Below are 18,247 nucleotides of genomic sequence, written 5' to 3'. Positions count from 1 at the left end.
TACGTCATACTTGTCATTTACACTGATTTCTTCCCGTATTGTGTACTGGCCACACGTTTATCCCGCCAATTTGTTAAAAATTTGCCTTTGGTCTGATCTACCAAATAAAAATAACATTATGAATTCTCCAAGTGCGAGATCTCCGATGAATTCTCCGAGTGCGAGATCACCCTCATATCGACATATTGCTATAAAGCACAAACATTCTCCAATTGAACTCAAAGAAAAGATGAGGAAGGTGTGTATTATTTATGTTTATCATGCTTGGAAAAGTACTTTGATTCATATATGTAAAGCCGTGTGTTTTTCTTTCACAGACTTATAAAGATAAAGTTCAAAATTGTCGAAATATGCTCCTGAACAGGCTCCGTGGCACTGAAACGGACCTACGGGAAACATTGACTGATATCTATAAAAGTATGTTTAACTTTTCCGCGGAAACAACAATCACTGACGAAGAAAATGAAATTATGGAAGAAATAAGGAATGAATTGGTTCAGGAGGAATTACAGTGGTTAGTTTTTCTACAACATCTATTATTGCATTATATCCTTGACTGCACCTAATGAAAATCGGTAGTCATTTTTATACTACCCACATCTTTTTTTTTGTGTTCATGGTATGTACCTAAAGCTTGCATATAACAATGCCATCACCACCAAAGTGCCGGGAGTTGGTTTTAATTGTTGAATGATTGATTTTTGGTGTCATACAACCGTGATACAACAGAAATTGAAATATTCAAGAAAACACCATTTAGAATATGCAGTCAGTTAAAAAATAGATTTGTAATGTGTCACTTATTTAATTGGCACGTATTTAACTGGTCAACTAATTAATCGAATTTGAGTAGTTAAAAAAAATAGAAATGGGTTCAAAAATTAATAGATTGGCAACAAAAACAGAGGCTTAAAATATATCAATATGAGACAACATTTTAATGCCGTTACAGCTTTTGTTTATTTTTAGGCAGGTAGAGTCTGTGCGGAAAGAGAAGAGTCGTGGAATGTATGAGGCTTAATACATTCCACGACTCTTCTCTTTCCGAACAGACTATACCAAATAATAATTTGGCAAATGAATTATTATATTGAAGACCATTTATAAAGCACGTTTTAAAACGAAAACGGTTATCTATTACTTAAAAAAATTAGGTTCCTCAAAAATATTTTGTTTGGTCACAACATGGTCAACCTAACACGCTCATCCTCGCTCCGCTCATCGTCGCACCTATCTTTTGACTCTTGCAGTAATACCTATTGAAAAGTAATTAAAAATTTAAAGACGTAATGGTATAATGGCCATTAGGTGTTTCATGATTAGGAATTTCGACTATAAGTATAGGTACTGACCATTGGTAAATAGATTTGTGGTGTTTTGTGGATTAGGAAATTTGTCAATTTAAAGTACTAGGTATGCGCATGTGTTTAAATTATTTAAAAACCGGGCAAGTGCGAGTCGGACTCGCGCACGAAGGGTTCCGTACCATAATGCAAAAAAAAAAAACAAAAACAAAGCAAAAAAAAAACGGTCACCCATCCAAATACTGACCACTCCCGACGTTGCTTAACTTTGGTCAAAAATCACGTTTGTTGTATGGGAGCCCCATTTAAATCTTTATTTTATTCTGTTTTTAGTATTTGTTGTTATAGCGGCAACAGAAATACATCATCTGTGAAAATTTCAACTGTCTAGCTATCACGGTTCGTGAGATACAGCCTGGTGACAGACGGACGGACGGACGGACGGACGGACAGCGAAGTCTTAGTAATAGGGTCCCGGTTTACCCTTTGGGTACGGAACCCTAAAAATGAAGTATTTAAAGCTTACGTATAAAGATATCTAAAGCATTCTGTATATGTACAGTAAAGGGCCATAAAGTTTGCACATCGGTATTTAGAAAGAGAATATTGGAGGCAACGAGAATGAAAGAGACAACGCTCTACGAAGCCGAAATTCCGATGTGCAAACTTTATGGCCCTTTACTGTACATATATAAACAACCAAATTTTATGATTGCTTTACAATATTAGTTGCCAACTTATTATTTTAGACGCCAACCTATCAATTCAAGTTCCTTATTTTTTTTTGGGTGGCTTGATTTTGCTGCCAGGTTTTTAATAATATCATGCTTAAATTTGAAGCTAATATAAATTTATTGGTGCTAAAATATTAATGCACAGCCAAAATATATTATTATATGCCCAGTGAAAGTTCCTGTTTTATATTTTAGTTGCCTGGTTAATAATAAGCCTATTTAATTTAGGTTGAATTTTGCTCATCATGTTTTTATCCATTATGAGGATCATTGGCAGGAGTACCACTTACAACCTAATACTTGCTGCTATCAGATCAGCATTTGCATATATTTCCAAAACATACATTTTTGCGGTGGTTTTATAAGCTCTTCATATTTACATTTTTAATACATCTGAGTTTCATAGGAGTATTCTAGTTATCACTGTAATAATGCACAGCACATTGTAATAATTTTCAGCACAATCTTTTGCAGGTGGCTTGAAGAACATGAAAAATCACAGGCTGAAAATGTGGACTGGTCTACGATAGAACAGGAAGACAATGTAATATGCCCAGTGTGTCAAAAAGATAACTTAAAACTTGATTTCGGTACTTTGACTTGTTTGCTATGCAAATTTAATATTCAAACACAAAAGTCTTTAGTAGAAATTAAAAAATCTCTGAACAATTGTATTGAAGGACATGGTGCTTTATGCAATAATCAAATTCTGTTTACTACTGTTACAGAAGTGAATGAGAGCCATATTTACCTAATTTGCGACAGCTGTATGGAAATGCGGCTAGTTGTATAAAAGAAATGTATAACTCTTATACAAAAATTAATGCACACACTTATTGACAAAGTGGAACAGTATTATAACATTTATAGATTATTGACAAACTGTTTGGTTAGCTAATCTCAAATCTTAAGATTCAATGACTCTTTCTTTTGGCCACATGGTGTTGGTTGGTTATTAGGATAATCATCTACAAAGGTTTATTGCATAGTAATTATACTTCTTGTTTCACGAGCAACATAAGTTAAGATTATTGTATTGTATGTTGAACCACATGGTTACTGGTTAACTGTGATGCCTTATTTTGGTTTGGGAAGTCAAATTTGTTTAATATCATAAAACTATTATATGTTTCATAATTGCTCTTGATATTCATTGCTTGATTTGGTAACTTTTGCATGTGACCAGCCTGTTGATTTATCTTTAAATTGTTAGAAGTGTTAAGAGGGTAGTCGCTACATTGTTATGAATTTGATTTATATTTGTGATATATCTTTAAGAGAATTGTCTTCTTAGGTATTTTCTTTTGAATCTGTTATTTATCCTAACAGGTTTTATGATAAAATAATTCGTAATAAAAATCCAATTACAAAATAAAAAATGACCTTTATTTCAATTCATGAAGCATGGTAACAAGTTATATTGTAAATTATTATTTTTGTCATATAGTCGGAGTTAGAACATTTTAATATACGTGATTATTCTACCCAAATATTAGACTAAACGGTAACTTGTATAAAATGTCCATTAATAATAGTATAAAACAGTACCATTATTTTCACCGACAGTATTACATGGGCATCTTTGTAGTATAATTCATCATCCTTAGTATAAATGGTCAACTAATGTGAATTATTCTAGGCCTGCAAACAAAAGCCCTCGATTAGTACACGCATACATATTAAATGATATTTAATCACACATTTACCACAATAGTTATTATGCATATCAAGATACTGTTAAATATTAATCCTTAATAATCTGCCCTCATAAATATTTTTATAAAATTAAATATGTAGTATATTATAAGGAACCAGGCAATGTGCCCTTTAATATTAAGAAAATACAAATAATATTTTTAAATCTGTAATGCTCTGGTTTCCTAGGATAGCGGTGCCGTCATATCGCGGCCGTCTCCATACTAAATAATACGGCTAAATATGGATGTCACAGTATTTGTATGGAGACGGCCGCTATATGACGGCACCGCTATCCTAGGAAAACCGATCTTAAGTGTAACATGGGCGGTAATCGAGTAACCTTGCTTTCTTGCTGCCGCCGTGGCCCTGTGGGAGGACACTTTTTACTTATTCCTAATTATCCTCTCGTGCTGAGCATTAGTGCTAGCACTGCGCAACGCTAGCCGCTCAGTCAGAGAGCACTGATAGGGTAATTGCGTCAGTTTACCGTTCAGTGTCAGTTTCCGTCCACTTGACGGATTAGCAAATAATACATTTCATTTTTAATTTACTACTTGCGAAATATAATTTTTATGTAGGTAGTAAAATTGTTTAGTTACTAATAAGGATTGCAATAAGTCCAAATTTGTGGAGCAATGAAGGTTTATATTCAAATTTCGTTAAGTGGACGAAAAATAGAGCCGGACGAAAACTAGTGCAATTACCTACCCTACATACTTATCGATCAACCAGCGCAGACAGTTGATATCAGACTTGCACCTGCATACTTATTTGAAATATCAACGTGAATTGTACCTAACAGTGCTACAATCTGGGATTCCGAAGATTCTCCTCTTGCAGGCCAATCTCATCACTTGCTGTAATTTTAAAATAAACAGTATGGTTATACTTAGTGGAGAATATTTGAAACCCACTAATATATAGATGGTCAAGCAAATCTTGTCAGTAGAAAAAGGTTCGAAATTCAAATTTTCTATGAGACGATATCCCTTCGCGCCTACATTTTTCCAATTTGCCGCCTTTTTCTACTGACAAGATTTGCTTGATCAACTTTAATTATGAAACACGAACCTTTGGAAGATATACGAGGCTAATGCATCAATATTTTCGGTGCATTTATTTCAGATTATTAATGATAATGCAGGTAGGATAACTTATCTAAATCTTAGAATACCTAATTGTCGCGTGACGCCAAACCTAAATACGCCAAGTCAATTTAACCCTTTGAATACCAATAATAAGTTGATGGTGGTATAAGTGTCCGGAATGTCGTGGCCAGACCATAGAATTTGATCATTTCATGAAATGCCATTTTAGAATTGATCACTTCATCATAATAGATATCTATGGTTAGGTTAGGTTCGACTTTATCATAATGTGGCCAACCAATCATTTCATCAAATGTTTACCATCATAAAATTCTAAGATCTGGCCACGACATAAATCTATATTGGTTTTAAATCAAAGCTGTTTGTAAATTTGTACAAAGGTTACAATTGATAATTTTCTTGTAACATTTGCTTCCGGGGCACTACTTTTTGGCGGTCTAAGGATTCGAAAAGAGCTATTTGTTACGCCTTGTGGAGTAACATTTAAGTTCCCAGTTCGGCATTTTAATAAGATATAAGACTGACCATTGCGATGTCTGGGTCAATATACGACGACAATACAAATTATATATAATTACTAAACTAAAAATATTACGATAAATAAATGTCATTTCTGACCAAATTTACATGGAGCAGGGCCTTCCACATTTGAACCTCACGTCGTTGTATTTTCACTCTTGTTGTGACGCATTATTATCATATCACCCTATTCAGCACCTTATTTCATATCACTTGTTAATTCAACATTCCCTTTTTAGACAAATAAGTATACAAAAAACAACAATGACGTCGGTTTAAACTCTGAGGACCTGCCCTATAAGCGACGCAATAAGAATATTAATATAAATATTAATAAGGAATCACAAAAAAAACTGGTTAAACAGGACAATACTTTGGAATTGATCTGAAATAAATTTGTATATTCCTTGTGATTATAATTAGATGGTCAGGTAACTCCATTTCTATAAACACAATCTAGAATATACTTTACTTACATATTTTTTAACATTTCTTTTTCTTATTTAAAAAATAGCGACACTGTTTAATAAACAAACTATCAAAATCGGCACAACAGTCGCCCATATAGTAAGAGTTTACAAATATTTATAATTATTAAAGGAAAAATAAACACTTTTAAAGGCTTCGCAAGATCTAGAGCACAAACGAGGTTGGGTGGTCGTGAAACAGTTTCAAGTGCTGCTGTGATAGGCTAATTTACACTTAAATATTTATAGCAATCATTAAATTGAATGTATAAAAAGAAACAAAGATATATTTTTTGGAATTTGACCAATTTTTAAATTTAAAACTCATAGAGGCGGTGGGATGGTTGTAACTCGTTGTGACGTCATAGCGTACTTCTTTGACTTTAGTCGAGGCAATAATTTCCCAGTTTCATAATATGCAGTCAAACTAAAGCCGCGGATTGGACGCAGACTCGCGGCAAGCGAGGCCGCGGGCAGCACCGGCCGCGTGCGTCCATTCCGCGGCCTAACGGGTCTCGCTTAGGCGCTTGATCTCACACAGCCTTAGGGCTGATTTAGACGGCGCGCGAACTCGCAAGCGATTTTAGTTACATTGCGGACTGTTGGTTACGTCCAATTCAACCGACCGATCAAAACCCGCAATGTAAAGAAACTCTTATGCGAGTTCTCGCATCGTCTAAATGAGCCCTTAACAATTTAGCTATTTGTGTCGGGCGTACTTACTATATAGGTAGACCTTGTACATCCATGAGGTCCTCCTGCTGGTGCTGGTGCTGGTGCGCGGTGGAGGCGAGCGGCACGGCGAACGCGGCGTGGTGGTGCGGGCGCGGGCGGCGCGGCGAGCGCGCCGTGATCACGCGCGGCTTGTGGATCTCGTCCATCACTGATGGCGCCACGTATGTGAAGCCCTGGGGACCGATATTCAATACATTCATGTACTCGTTTGATTTTACTGAAAAATACCCAAGCTGCAGGAGTAATTGATTTAAGTTTGTCTAATTTCTGCTATCCATATTTATTTCCTTTGAGACAATCAAAGATTCATTCATTGTATAATAATGTGTGTCTACGGCGAGCGAAGTTTGACAATTCAGTTCCCACAACTCCCACAAGACATTAGCTATCAAAATCGAAACACGCAAGCCCATCAACGTGCACACTAGTGCCACTGCTAAATAATCGTGATTATTTAAATTTAACGAAAGCTATTGAACCGTTTGACCGCCGTTGGCATGTATACAAGACAACGATAGAACGATACACTGGCCAACGGTCTTGTATACAAGACACAAATTCAACCGCTCGGTAAATGTAGAAAAAATATCAATTGTATTTTTTTTACACTCATGTTAATGTTTTAGGCCTTTGTTTAAAAAAAAATTGCATTTGAAGCAGCTATATAAATCCATTCTTTTAATTGCTCCAGATTTCAACGTTTTTCATGTTCCTCGGCGCCGTTGTCTTGTATACAAGACAGCTAGGGATGGGCATATTAACTCGATATGAGAATATTCAAAATAAATATCAAATCGCAAATCTGGTTTTATTTAAGCATTTGAACACTTGTTAAATGCCAATTGGTGGTAACTAGTAACTAGAATACGTAAAACGAGAGAGAGACAGGCATAACAACTATGGCTGAAGTTCAGGGAGCTTCTTCAGCTGTTGATAGTAGTGTCAGACAAGTAAATCTGTCCTTGTGGTTTATTTGCAGAACAAAAAAATCATTTTGAGATGATAGTGTAGTGGGGGGTGATACCCTGCAGTGACCGCTTCGCACAAGAATGGTACAGGCGGACGCTAGGACTAGTCAGTGTCGCCTAACCAGAGATGGGCAAATTTTATTCGAATGACGAATAACGAATGAAAATAACAAAATTTATCGCGAACGATGAATAAAAATGTAGGATGGTTATTCTTATTTGAATAAATTATTAGTCGAATGAATTGCCACGAACCCTTCGGCCGCGTACGATACCGGAGATTCGTAACCAATTGCGATAGAAGAAAGAATCTACTTTTTACGATACTAGTTACTAAGCAATAAGTTTTTTTCCTTACACGTTACTAGTATCGAAGTAGGAATTTCTATTGAAATAATGAATTACGTAAGCGTACTTTACATTCTTAATACGGAACTAAAATAAACTTTCAAAATGATATCAGAACCTCTTTAAATATTGATAGCATTAAACCCTCTCTAGATTGTTGGCCGGTTATACTGTCAATGTCTTGTTTATTTCTTTATCGATGTCAATTGCCTGTGTTGAATGAGCATTTAGTTTAATTCTGATATTTCATCTACAAAACCTTAAAAAAAGCTGATTACAGTTAAAGTAAAGTGAAGATAAATAAGAGGACGGAACAAACAGAATTAATATGGAATTAGACTTCATTTCCACAAAGAGGGGTGGGAGATCATTATTGAATAATGGTCGTAGATATCATAGAAAGAAATTCTACGCAAACGGTGGCACTTTTTGGCTTTGTTTTAATAATAGTAGCCTGGGTTGTAAAGGCAGTGTCTCTCTCAATGACAGGAATGAAGTGGTGAAAACTAAAATTCATATCGACACCTGTAAAGAAGATTTTTCTGCCAATAGGATTCTTAAAGAACTGGATACTTTGAAGAGGAACTGTTCTCATAATTTCGAGAGTATTCAAAAACAATACGAAGACATGGTATTTAATTTGGAGGATGAAGGACTTGACCTTTTACAATCGATCCCCGGTTTTCAGAACGTTAAGACTGGGCTTTATAATGAAAGGAAAAGGGTTCTTGGAGCACCTAAATTACGATTTAAATCATGTAAAGAAGTCACAATACCTGAAAAATTCAAAACATTCCTGCTGGCCGAATATGAGGATGACGATAGAAAAATTTTGCTGTTTTGCAGTAAAAAAATTGTACCATTAATCAAAGAAGGAAGATATATGCATATTTTGGGCGATGGTACGTTTAGTTCGAGCCCTAAAGGCTTCAAACAATTATACACCATTCACGGAGTTGACGAGCATACGTCAAATATAATACCATTGATTTATTGCTTACTTCCTGATAAAAAAATTGAAACTTACACCATTGTATTTAGATTAATACAATCTCAATTCGAAGACTGGAAACCAGAAAAAATTACCGTTGACTTTGAATTAGCCCCAATGAAAGCAATTCGAAAAGTCTTTCCTTCGGTGGTCGTCAAGGGATGTTTCTATCACCTTAACAGGTGTTTGTTCCGAAAAGCTAAATTCTTGAAGATGACTACAAGGGTCAAAAGAAGGCACGTAGCAAGATGTGCTAGCCTTGCTCGATTGCCAAAAGAGTACATTCAAACAGGTAAAGCTTATGTGATGTGTAAAAGTCCACATGGGGATGACATAAAGAAATTTAATGAATATTTCCAAAAGCAATGGATGAAAAGAACTGATTTTGTTAGAGTCTGTAACTGTTCTGAGGAAAAAATAAGAACAACAAATAATATCGAAGGTTGGCACAGCCGTTTAAATAGATTTGTTGGGCGAAAGAATCCGACGCTAGCACAACTGCTCGAGATATTATCCAAAGAAACCAAATTATTCAACATATTTAAGAAACAAACGAAAATGTTAAAGGAGTACCAAGAGATCGAGGCTGAAATTAAGCAATCAATTGCACAACTAAACCGAAACGAAATATCGGTGGGTCATTGTATAGAATTGATAGCTCCTTTTCGATTTTATTTTTTTTTGCTTTTGTTCTGTTTTTAGTTAAGCCAGTTCAGCGTAGATGTTTTCTTTACCAACGGCAAAGCTTTGCTGTTTGACCGTGTGTTTAAGTAATTTGTAATTTTTCTTCTTACTGTGATTACATACACATACGTTATGATATAAATTCATAAACTAAATAAAGATATTAAAATAGTAAATATTTTTTTAATTATCACTGATTCACTGGACTTTTCACTTGTAAAAAAAAGTTTGAATCTCTAATCTCTATCCTGTGACATATATAAATTATATCTATCTATCTATCTATCTATTGTTAATTAATAACATGTAAAGACAAATACATAACATTTACCGGGTTTAACGGCATTTTATTTATTAAAAAAAACAACCAAGTTAAATGCACAATACGCCATAGATATTAAGAGACATAGAATATACAATTATACATATTACTATCCCGCGTACCCTCGTTCGAAACTAGTTTCGGAAAAAACATAAAAATTGTCGCTCGAAACCAGTTACGAAAGAATTACGTGGTTTCGTTTGAGTAAAAAAAGCCTTGAGTTGTAACTAGTATCGTAAAAAGTAGATTCTTTCTTCTGTCGCAATTGGTTACGAATCTCCGGTATCGTACGCGGCCGAAGGGGCCACGAATAATTTGTTTATTGGAATACCTTATAAACTTTTTACGGTTTCGAAATATTTGGCAACTGCCGGCTCGATTCGGGATATGAACTAGAGATTCACTAGATATTAAATAGTAAAGATATGTGACGTTCCACGGCAAAAGGTACCTTATGGCGGCTGGCGCCGCGATTCGGGAAATTAATTAGAGATTCACTAGATATGAAATAGTAAAGTTATGCTGTAGTTATGCGTAGGCTGGGGCTTACGTCGCATAGCGCCGCAATAATATTGGAGTGGCGTTAATAATAGCGTAAGCGCCAAACGCCATAAGGTACCTTTACCCGCAGGACGTCACATATCGTTACTATATCGTATCTAGTTAATCTCTAGTTCAATTCCTGAATCGCTCTGTCTCATGTGCAATACAACTACCTGCAAGTCCTGCAACTACCTAAATAGTTACTTTAAATATAAATTACGCGTTGTGAGATTCGCTCTGAAGCAAACAACTGCTAAGAAAATTTGGTTTTCTCACTCTTTTAGTACCATTCATCCATCCGTACATATAGCTATCTCTTTCTAGGTCTGGCTAGAAAGTTACTAATATAACTGTGTGTGTGTGAGTATTTCATTGTTCACGCTAATCCTTTGTTTATTATACTACCTGGGCTTATCCTTTAACTCTTAACAATCTTTAACTTGTCAGAACAAATTTACAGTAAAAACAAGTCATATTAAACGTGTTATTATTCGTGTTGTTTATTTGAATGGAAAAAGCCAAAAAACTGAAATATTTTCCGTGGATTTATTCGAATGAAATAACGAATAAATCATTCGTCATTTGAAAAGTGGTCGAGTGATTTATCGGCGGATAAATTATTCGCGAATAAATCATCCGCGAATAAATCATTCGGGAATAAATCATCCGCGAATAAAAAAATCGTGAATTATTGTTTATTCCGATAAAAGTTTATTCGAATGATGCCCATCTTTGCGCCTAACTATGAGAATGTTATATACATATTTGAAATTGACGAAAAATTCTCATGGTAGGGAGGATGTAATACGGGAACTGAGAAGCTCATCTAAGGAACACGTCGAATGTGAAACATGCATTCCCGAACATTTCCGATCCCCATCCTTTTCCAATATTATTGTTCTTCACTCATTGACAATTCAATTAACCCACGTGTAATTTTCCCCAATGCAGTTCCGGTACTTACATTTATATTATCGACACACGATGCGCGGCTCTAACGTTACGCTTATAAAGTTTACGTACCGACAAGCGCTTACGCCGTTGACCTAGAGACTATTATTACTTAATCCGCTCGGAAACAGTCCTTGTCGGTCTGCACTGCGGACAGTCCATGCGCGCCGTTGTCTTGTATAAAAGACTTCTCGTACAGCCTAGTGCGGTGATATTACGTCATGAATCGATATTATTTAGTGGTTGTTTTTAATGATAAAGACCTTTATTTTTAACATTATCGTGTGTAAAAAATATGTTATTTTTTGGCATTTTCGAAATAAATAAAAGTTGGTAAGACCAAAGCCAAGTTGAGAAGATTTTTACCATAAATTGTAAATATCGATATCACTATTTGCAATCCCTAAACTTTTTATTAGTTGTTTACTTAAAATTTGCTCTGGCGTGTGAGTGAGCGTCTTTGCGGACTAGGTCTGGCGGCCAAAAGGTTAAGTACCTTTTGAATACATCAAACTAGTTTTTATGTTGCTGGATTCGTCAATCTATGCGTCCAAAGTTAAAACGGCCGTTTTTGTTTTGAGTTCATAGATCGACGAATACAGCAACATAAAAACTCTGATGTATTCAAAAGGTACTTAAATACAAAATACAGTACGCAGCGGCCTCCTTTTTTAAATATCTTTCGTTAAATTTAAATAATCACGATTATTTAGCAGTGGCGCTAGTGTGCACGTTGATGGGCTCTTAAACTTTATACTTCACACGTATCAATCAAGGAACCTTTATTAGAATGGACTAATTTTCAAAGCAAATTAAGTTGATCTCTCGCCTTGGATGAGACCGGGATACCAGGCGTACACGAAGACAGTCCTATGCTCAGCAGTAGACGACGAGAGGGTAAAATGATGAAGTCTACGTTAAAAAATAGGTCCTAACCTGGAACATGAGGTTGGCACTTTCGCTAAGTGTCGACTCTTCTGGCGAATCGATAGGCGTCTGTAGTGTGAAGCGGGTGTCGAATTGGGAAACGTCGTCTTCACCAGTCTGAAAGGATTTATTAACTATTTATGTTACCAAAACTGATGTAACCTATCAACCTAATGCCCTAACTGACGATCGATAGACGATAGACCCGTACGACGACACCCAGACGATAGACACCCATGGGTGTCGTCAGGAGTACAGTAAATTTTGAAATATATGCCCCATAATAAAATGTATGCCCTCTCCTCCCCTCGGCCATAGCAACTCCCCCCTAGCCCATCAGCTGGCGAAGCCCGTGAGACTTGTCTTTACAATAAGATTTAAGAACACAGCAGAACCTCGACTATCCGAACTAATTGAGACCGAGACTAGTTCGGATAATCAAACATTAACAACAAATTTTTTTAAACAGTAGGTACAGTATATAGAATAATAACACACCTGAAAAAAGTTGAATGCTGTTCGGATGATTAAGGGTTCGGATAAACTATGTTAGTATTCGGATAATCGAGGTACGGATACTCGAGGCTCCACTGTAGTCAGTTTACAGTGTAGACGATACATGGCAGTAGGCATTAGGCAGTTCAGTACTACTGTTCTCGATTGATTGTATCAAGGTTCCATAACTGGCGTTAAACAATTGAATATTTATCGCTACTAATCGGCGATCTTGTTCCACTTTCTTGGTAGTGTAGTTGCGTTAAAGGAATAGGTATAGGTCAATGTCAATTAAGGTTCATTATGAATTTTAAACTCTTAAATCAGTTCAACTTAAATTGATCTTAGGGGCTATTCATAAATTACGTCATTTCAAATTAGGGGGGGGGGGTCTGGACATCGGATGACGGTAGCATGAAGTAGGAGGAAATGGGGTCATTTGAAGCATGATTTTTGGATGATTATAGGGGGGGGGGGGTCCAAAATCGTCAAAAATCGATGACGTAATTTATGGACAGCCCCTTATCGATTTATTTAACTCTCCTTCAGTGGCAGATTTACAGTCTTTGCCGCCCTAGGTCCCAGGCCCTGTAGCCGCCCCTTTCTCAGCACCCATCATTCTGTGCATCACATTAACTACATTTTGAGTTATTTCTTGTCAGTGATTTTTTTGTCACAATTTGTCGCCCCTAATATCTCGCCACTCTAAAGGCCCAGTAGGCCCGGGCCTACTGGGCTTTTAGGGCAAATCCGCCACTGCTCTCCTTACAACTCCATGAAAATGGAAAGTGATAACCACTAATTAATATCGCCCATCGCCCAACGCCTATGGCAATAACTTACGCCTCGCTTGCTGGTGATGGATTATTTTGAACGCTTCGGAGACTCAAATTTTTGAGAGTGATAATAGTTATTTGTTTTACAATGGGCAAAATTGTTGTTTAACTGCTCGTGCTAATATTGATACCCGAGCAAGCGAAAGATTCCAAAATTTAATCCCATTGGGTTTCATACTGTTTCATGAGATGACTGCTTAACTATAGTTCGTTTTTTTTAGCATTAGAAAGAAGGTAAGCGATCTTGACACGTCTTTTAATTGAAAAACTCTTTTTAAAAATCAGTAACTATTACTAATGAAAGCAGAAGAATATAAATGATCGTATTAGATTCATAATTGTTACATATGTGCCGTGACTTATTTTTAAAACGTGTTTTTCAATTAAAAGACACATCAAGATTGTTTACCTTTTTTCTAATGCTAAATACGAACTATAGCTAAACTCAAGGTAGGCTGCAGTAATAGTAATAAAGAAGATAAAATACCCACCAGTCTCGGTTTAATAGGAGGTTCCAGTCTGCGAGAGACCACGTCCTCCCAGTTGACATGTTTGAAGAACGCGTGGCCGCGTACGGCCTGAGCACCCGCGGCGCCGAGACGCTGGGTCTCTGATCGCTTCATGAGGCGGCGGATGAGCTCGCGAGCGTCTTGTGTGAGGTAGGCTGGCAGCATTAGTTTACCCTTTAAAATTTTCTCTATAGTCTTTGTACGATTGTCGCCGGTGAATGGAGGCTGGAAGCAGAAAATTTTCTTTTAATATCATATTAATTTTATAAAAGTAGCCTGCAGCTTTATCTCTAGGGAATTCAGCTGAATGAACGCTAGAAGTGGTCGACTACCCGTCCAATCCGGCAGAGAGTTTCTACACCAGCATTTCCCAAACTATTGGTGGGTCGCGAGCGAATATTTAATGGGCCCTTAAACTATAGTTCAATTCAATTATTTATTTATTTTGAATCATATAGACTACTATGGAATAGAATAAGTGTTACAAATAATATTTTATGCCCACTTTTTAAGATAGCCAAGAGGTGGGTCACTAATTTGACAGTTTTTGTTATGTGGTTCGGAGTCCAGTGACTGGACTCCAGTCAACTTTGGGAACCACTGTTCTACACAATATCGTATTCTCTTACCTGTCCAATGAGCATGTCATACATCAGTGCTCCCAGACTCCACCAGTCTACGGCTTTTCCATGACCACTCCGTGTCAGAATCTCTGGTGCCCTACAAATAATAAGAGATTAATGGCTGTTCATATTTTTAAAGTGAAATATGGTACTATATGGTTACTTGGGGGCTGTCCATAAATTACGTCATCGATTTTTGACGATTTTGGACCCCCCCCCCCTAAAATCATCCAAAAAACATGCTTCGAATGACCCCGTTTCCTCCTACGTCATGCTACCATCATCCGATGTCCAGACCCCCCCCCCTAATTTGAAATGACGTAATTTATGAATAGCCCCTTGTCTAAAAAAATAGGGAAAAAAATAAATTTAATTTCTTATTTAGGATGCCTTGCCATTAAAGAATAAAAAATCTATAGTATTGCTAAATATAATACTGTAGCTTAAAATGTTAATTTAATAAACTATGATGTATTAGTTAGATACTTATCTACAAATCAGTTCTTAATTATGATAGTTTATCTCTAATGTTGATATTTAAACTAGGCAATATTATCCATATGATATATATGAGTTTTAATAATCCAAAATTATAGCTAGAAAATAAACTGTTAATTATTTTATACAAAACAAATACTTACATATATTCAATGGTACCACAGAACGTGTGTGTGACAATACCTTCCTGAATATGTTCTTTACATAATCCAAAATCTGTAAGTTTTACATGGCCTTGGGCGTCCAATAGGACATTTTCTGGTTTCAAATCACGATATATTATGCCTAAACTATGTAAATGTTCCAGTGCCAATATAATTTCTGATAAATAAAAGCTGAAAAAATACAATTTTGTTATTTCAATTCAAAATTACAAAAAAGAGCAGCACATTCTCAAATACTAAAGAAAATATTGAGGTTTCTAATTCACTTTGTTATTAACTCTTCATTTACATGTTGTAATTGATAAATCAACTATGGTTTTCAAAAATAGGAAATATTAAATATCAATGACACACTATCCAATATTAGAATGTTCCTTTTCTTTAGTATGAAAGTTTATAATTTAGTGTGCAAACAATGCACTTCATAAATGAGTTGAGGTATACTAACCAAGCTGTGTCCTCTAGGAAAATACCTTCTCTCTCAAGATGCATAAATAGCTCGCCACCACTTAAGTATTCTAAAATTAAGTATAGTTTACCACCTGTTTGGAAAGCATATACCAATTCCACTATAAATGGGTGCTGAAATAAAAAATATATTTTATATGCATTGTCCAAAACTGCTTTAGAGATGTTGTATGTTGTAATGTAAGTAGGGCTGCTACACACACATACATACAGGTTTCCCTAGGTTTATGGTAGTTCTGGTTTTGAGGGTATCCAAACAAAGAATTTCATTTTTGAACTAAAGATAATTTTCTATGGTCTCAAATCAAGAAAATAATCTCTTACATGTGTTTTTGTATTTCAAAAAGTTATTTTATGTTTGAAACTACCACATGGAAATATTTACTGTCCTATTTATTAAAATTTCAATTGTTACAAATCCTGTGATGTTTTCATTATTAAGGAGTGTTTCAGATAATTATTTAAAACAGAATTCATATAAATACCTTTACAGCTTCTAAAATATTCCTCTCAGCTTTTGTGTGTGCAGTGTCTTTTTGATTTCGAACTATGGAAGCTTTTTTGAGCACTTTCATAGCAAAATGTGCACCAGCATCAGTTCCTGTTATTTTCCGCACTTGAAACACCTTGCCATATCCACCCTTTCCCAAAACCTTGCGCAGTTCGAAATCTTGAGGACCGAGTCGTTTGCATTGTCCTGGGTTAACATTGTCTTCAGATAGTTGGATTGTCTCAGAACCTTCTTGTCTGCAAAGTTCAACCATTACTTATTACTACACCATAATGACGTAATTATACTCTGTATCTTTAGGTATTTCAATAAAAGTAAACAAAACCTAACCCTCAAATGGCTCCTTAAGCCAGCAGAGGGTAGATAAAAGCATCAAATAATGTAGGTCAAAGTCAGGTAGTTCAGTGACACATCCAGGCGGTTTAGTATTTGGTTGATTAACTAATAAATATTATAACTACCCGAAAATTTACAAATTGTTTGTTTACTTTTATTTAAATACCTAAAGATAGACTATAGGTACCGTAAAATCAGGTAACTTTAGTCCACAACTTACAACTATGTTCCAAATTCAAGTTCCAGTAAAATATGTATTCAGTATTTTTCCAATTTTTTTGAGTTATAATATATACTTTATACACAATTTTGAAAATAAAATAGTATCTTACCTTAGAAAGAGCATTAGTGTATCTAAGCTCCAAAATAAATGTAACGAGTACAAATCATACAAGCTCGTTAAGAATAAACATTAGAAACTGGACCATAGTTGTACTTAAGGACTATACTATAGTTACCTGATTTTCGGTACCTAATTATTTTATGATGTACTAATTAAATAACGAAGCATTATTCGACTTTACTTACTCAACAATGCTATTCACGTGCAATTCGGGCTCGTAATCGACCTGCATTCAAAACAAGGAGAGTTAATTGTTGCATGATCAATCACAAAACACTTATCAATGTTTGTAAGTGATAAAATTACAAATAAGGATAAATAAACATAAATGTAGACCAATTTCATTCATAAAAGTGCTACTTTTGAGCCACGACGAAATTTATCCTTGAGTTGTAATTGAGAATTTACTTGGTCATGTTTTTAGGTTAGCATCACAAGGACTTTGTTGGTTGATACAATTTGCATAAATACCTCGTCGACTTCAATAATATCGTCCTCGTCTGAATCTCCAACGTTTACAGTATCAGGATCCACATCTAAATCCAAATCAAAAACACCTGCCATATATGATGACATTTCTATAATATCACATCAGCAAAATGCTCTCTTTTGAAATAATACCAGAAAATGGATTCCGTATTGACAATAGTCTAATAATATTTAATAAAACGTGATTTAAGCAGTTAATTAAAATTTAATTCAAGTTTACAATGCAAAAGTAATACAACTTCTGTCACGCAAATGTGAGTGAGAGAACCGAAAAGTGTGGAATGGACGAAATTGAATGAATGAAATTGCTGAAGTCACACACACGAGTCAATGACCATTCGATGACTGTAGGAAATAGTAGACTTGAGAACTTTCTTTTGAATAGATGGCGCTACTATCAATATAGTCTATCAAACAACTTTGTTAGTAGAAAAATGCGCGAAATTAAAATTTTCTATGGAACAATAACCTTTCGTGCCTACATTTTTTAAATGATAATCTATCAAGCCATTACCGTCAGCAGAAAAAAGCGGCAATATTAAAAAATGTAGGTGCCAAGGATTATCGTCCCATAGAAAAAATGAATTTCGCGCCTCATTCTACTGACAAAGTTGTTTGAACGGCAGCCGCTTTTTTCTACTGACAGAAATGGCTTGACAGACTATACATTTCTTT

At 35.5% G+C, this 18,247-nt stretch overlaps 2 protein-coding genes across 3 annotated transcripts; one reads left to right on the top strand and one right to left on the bottom strand.

The window, feature by feature from the left end:
• The first annotated feature begins 23 nt into the window (after positions 1–23).
• On the top strand, positions 24–3,418 carry LOC134792812 (uncharacterized). Its single transcript, XM_063764187.1, has 3 exons — positions 24–238; positions 318–514; positions 2,513–3,418. The coding sequence occupies exons 1-3, from the start codon at positions 119–121 to the stop codon at positions 2,829–2,831; spliced, it is 636 nt and encodes a 211-aa protein (XP_063620257.1). The 5' UTR covers positions 24–118; the 3' UTR covers positions 2,832–3,418.
• On the bottom strand, positions 3,403–17,852 carry LOC134792811 (ribosomal protein S6 kinase beta-1). 2 transcript variants are annotated; one of them, XM_063764184.1, is made up of 10 exons: positions 17,555–17,852; positions 17,269–17,309; positions 16,379–16,640; positions 15,874–16,007; positions 15,405–15,596; positions 14,770–14,860; positions 14,123–14,365; positions 12,310–12,417; positions 6,555–6,739; positions 3,403–4,593 (listed from the first exon to the last, which is right to left on the bottom strand). In XM_063764184.1, exons 1-10 carry the CDS (start codon positions 17,657–17,659, stop codon positions 4,587–4,589), a joined length of 1,368 nt encoding a protein of 455 aa, XP_063620254.1. In that variant the 5' UTR covers positions 17,660–17,852; the 3' UTR covers positions 3,403–4,586. The 2 variants fall into 2 exon arrangements, with proteins under 2 accessions (XP_063620254.1, XP_063620256.1); XM_063764186.1 differs by having other exon boundaries at positions 3,403–3,679.
• Between the last annotated feature and the right edge of the window lie 395 nt (positions 17,853–18,247).

Source organism: Cydia splendana, chromosome 8 (assembly GCF_910591565.1).
Source record: "Cydia splendana chromosome 8, ilCydSple1.2, whole genome shotgun sequence".
NCBI classification, from domain to species: Eukaryota; Metazoa; Arthropoda; class Insecta; order Lepidoptera; family Tortricidae; genus Cydia; species Cydia splendana.
Note: the sequence above shows the minus strand (reverse complement) of the source record. Positions and strands in the feature narration are given on the sequence as shown.

Coding starts and splice junctions, on each gene's coding strand:
- LOC134792812 (XM_063764187.1), top strand. CDS start 119: ATGAATTCTCCAAGTGCGAGATCTCCGATGAATTCTCCGAGTGCGAGA. Junction 239..317: donor TCAAAGAAAAGATGAGGAAG/GTGTGTATTATT, acceptor TTTCTTTCACAG/ACTTATAAAGATAAAGTTCA. Junction 515..2,512: donor GTTCAGGAGGAATTACAGTG/GTTAGTTTTTCT, acceptor AATCTTTTGCAG/GTGGCTTGAAGAACATGAAA.
- LOC134792811 (XM_063764184.1), bottom strand. CDS start 17,659: ATGTCATCATATATGGCAGGTGTTTTTGATTTGGATTTAGATGTGGAT. Junction 17,310..17,554: donor ATATTATTGAAGTCGACGAG/GTATTTATGCAA, acceptor TTTTGAATGCAG/GTCGATTACGAGCCCGAATT. Junction 6,740..12,309: donor GTGCCAACCTCATGTTCCAG/GTTAGGACCTAT, acceptor ATCGGTCCCCAG/GGCTTCACATACGTGGCGCC.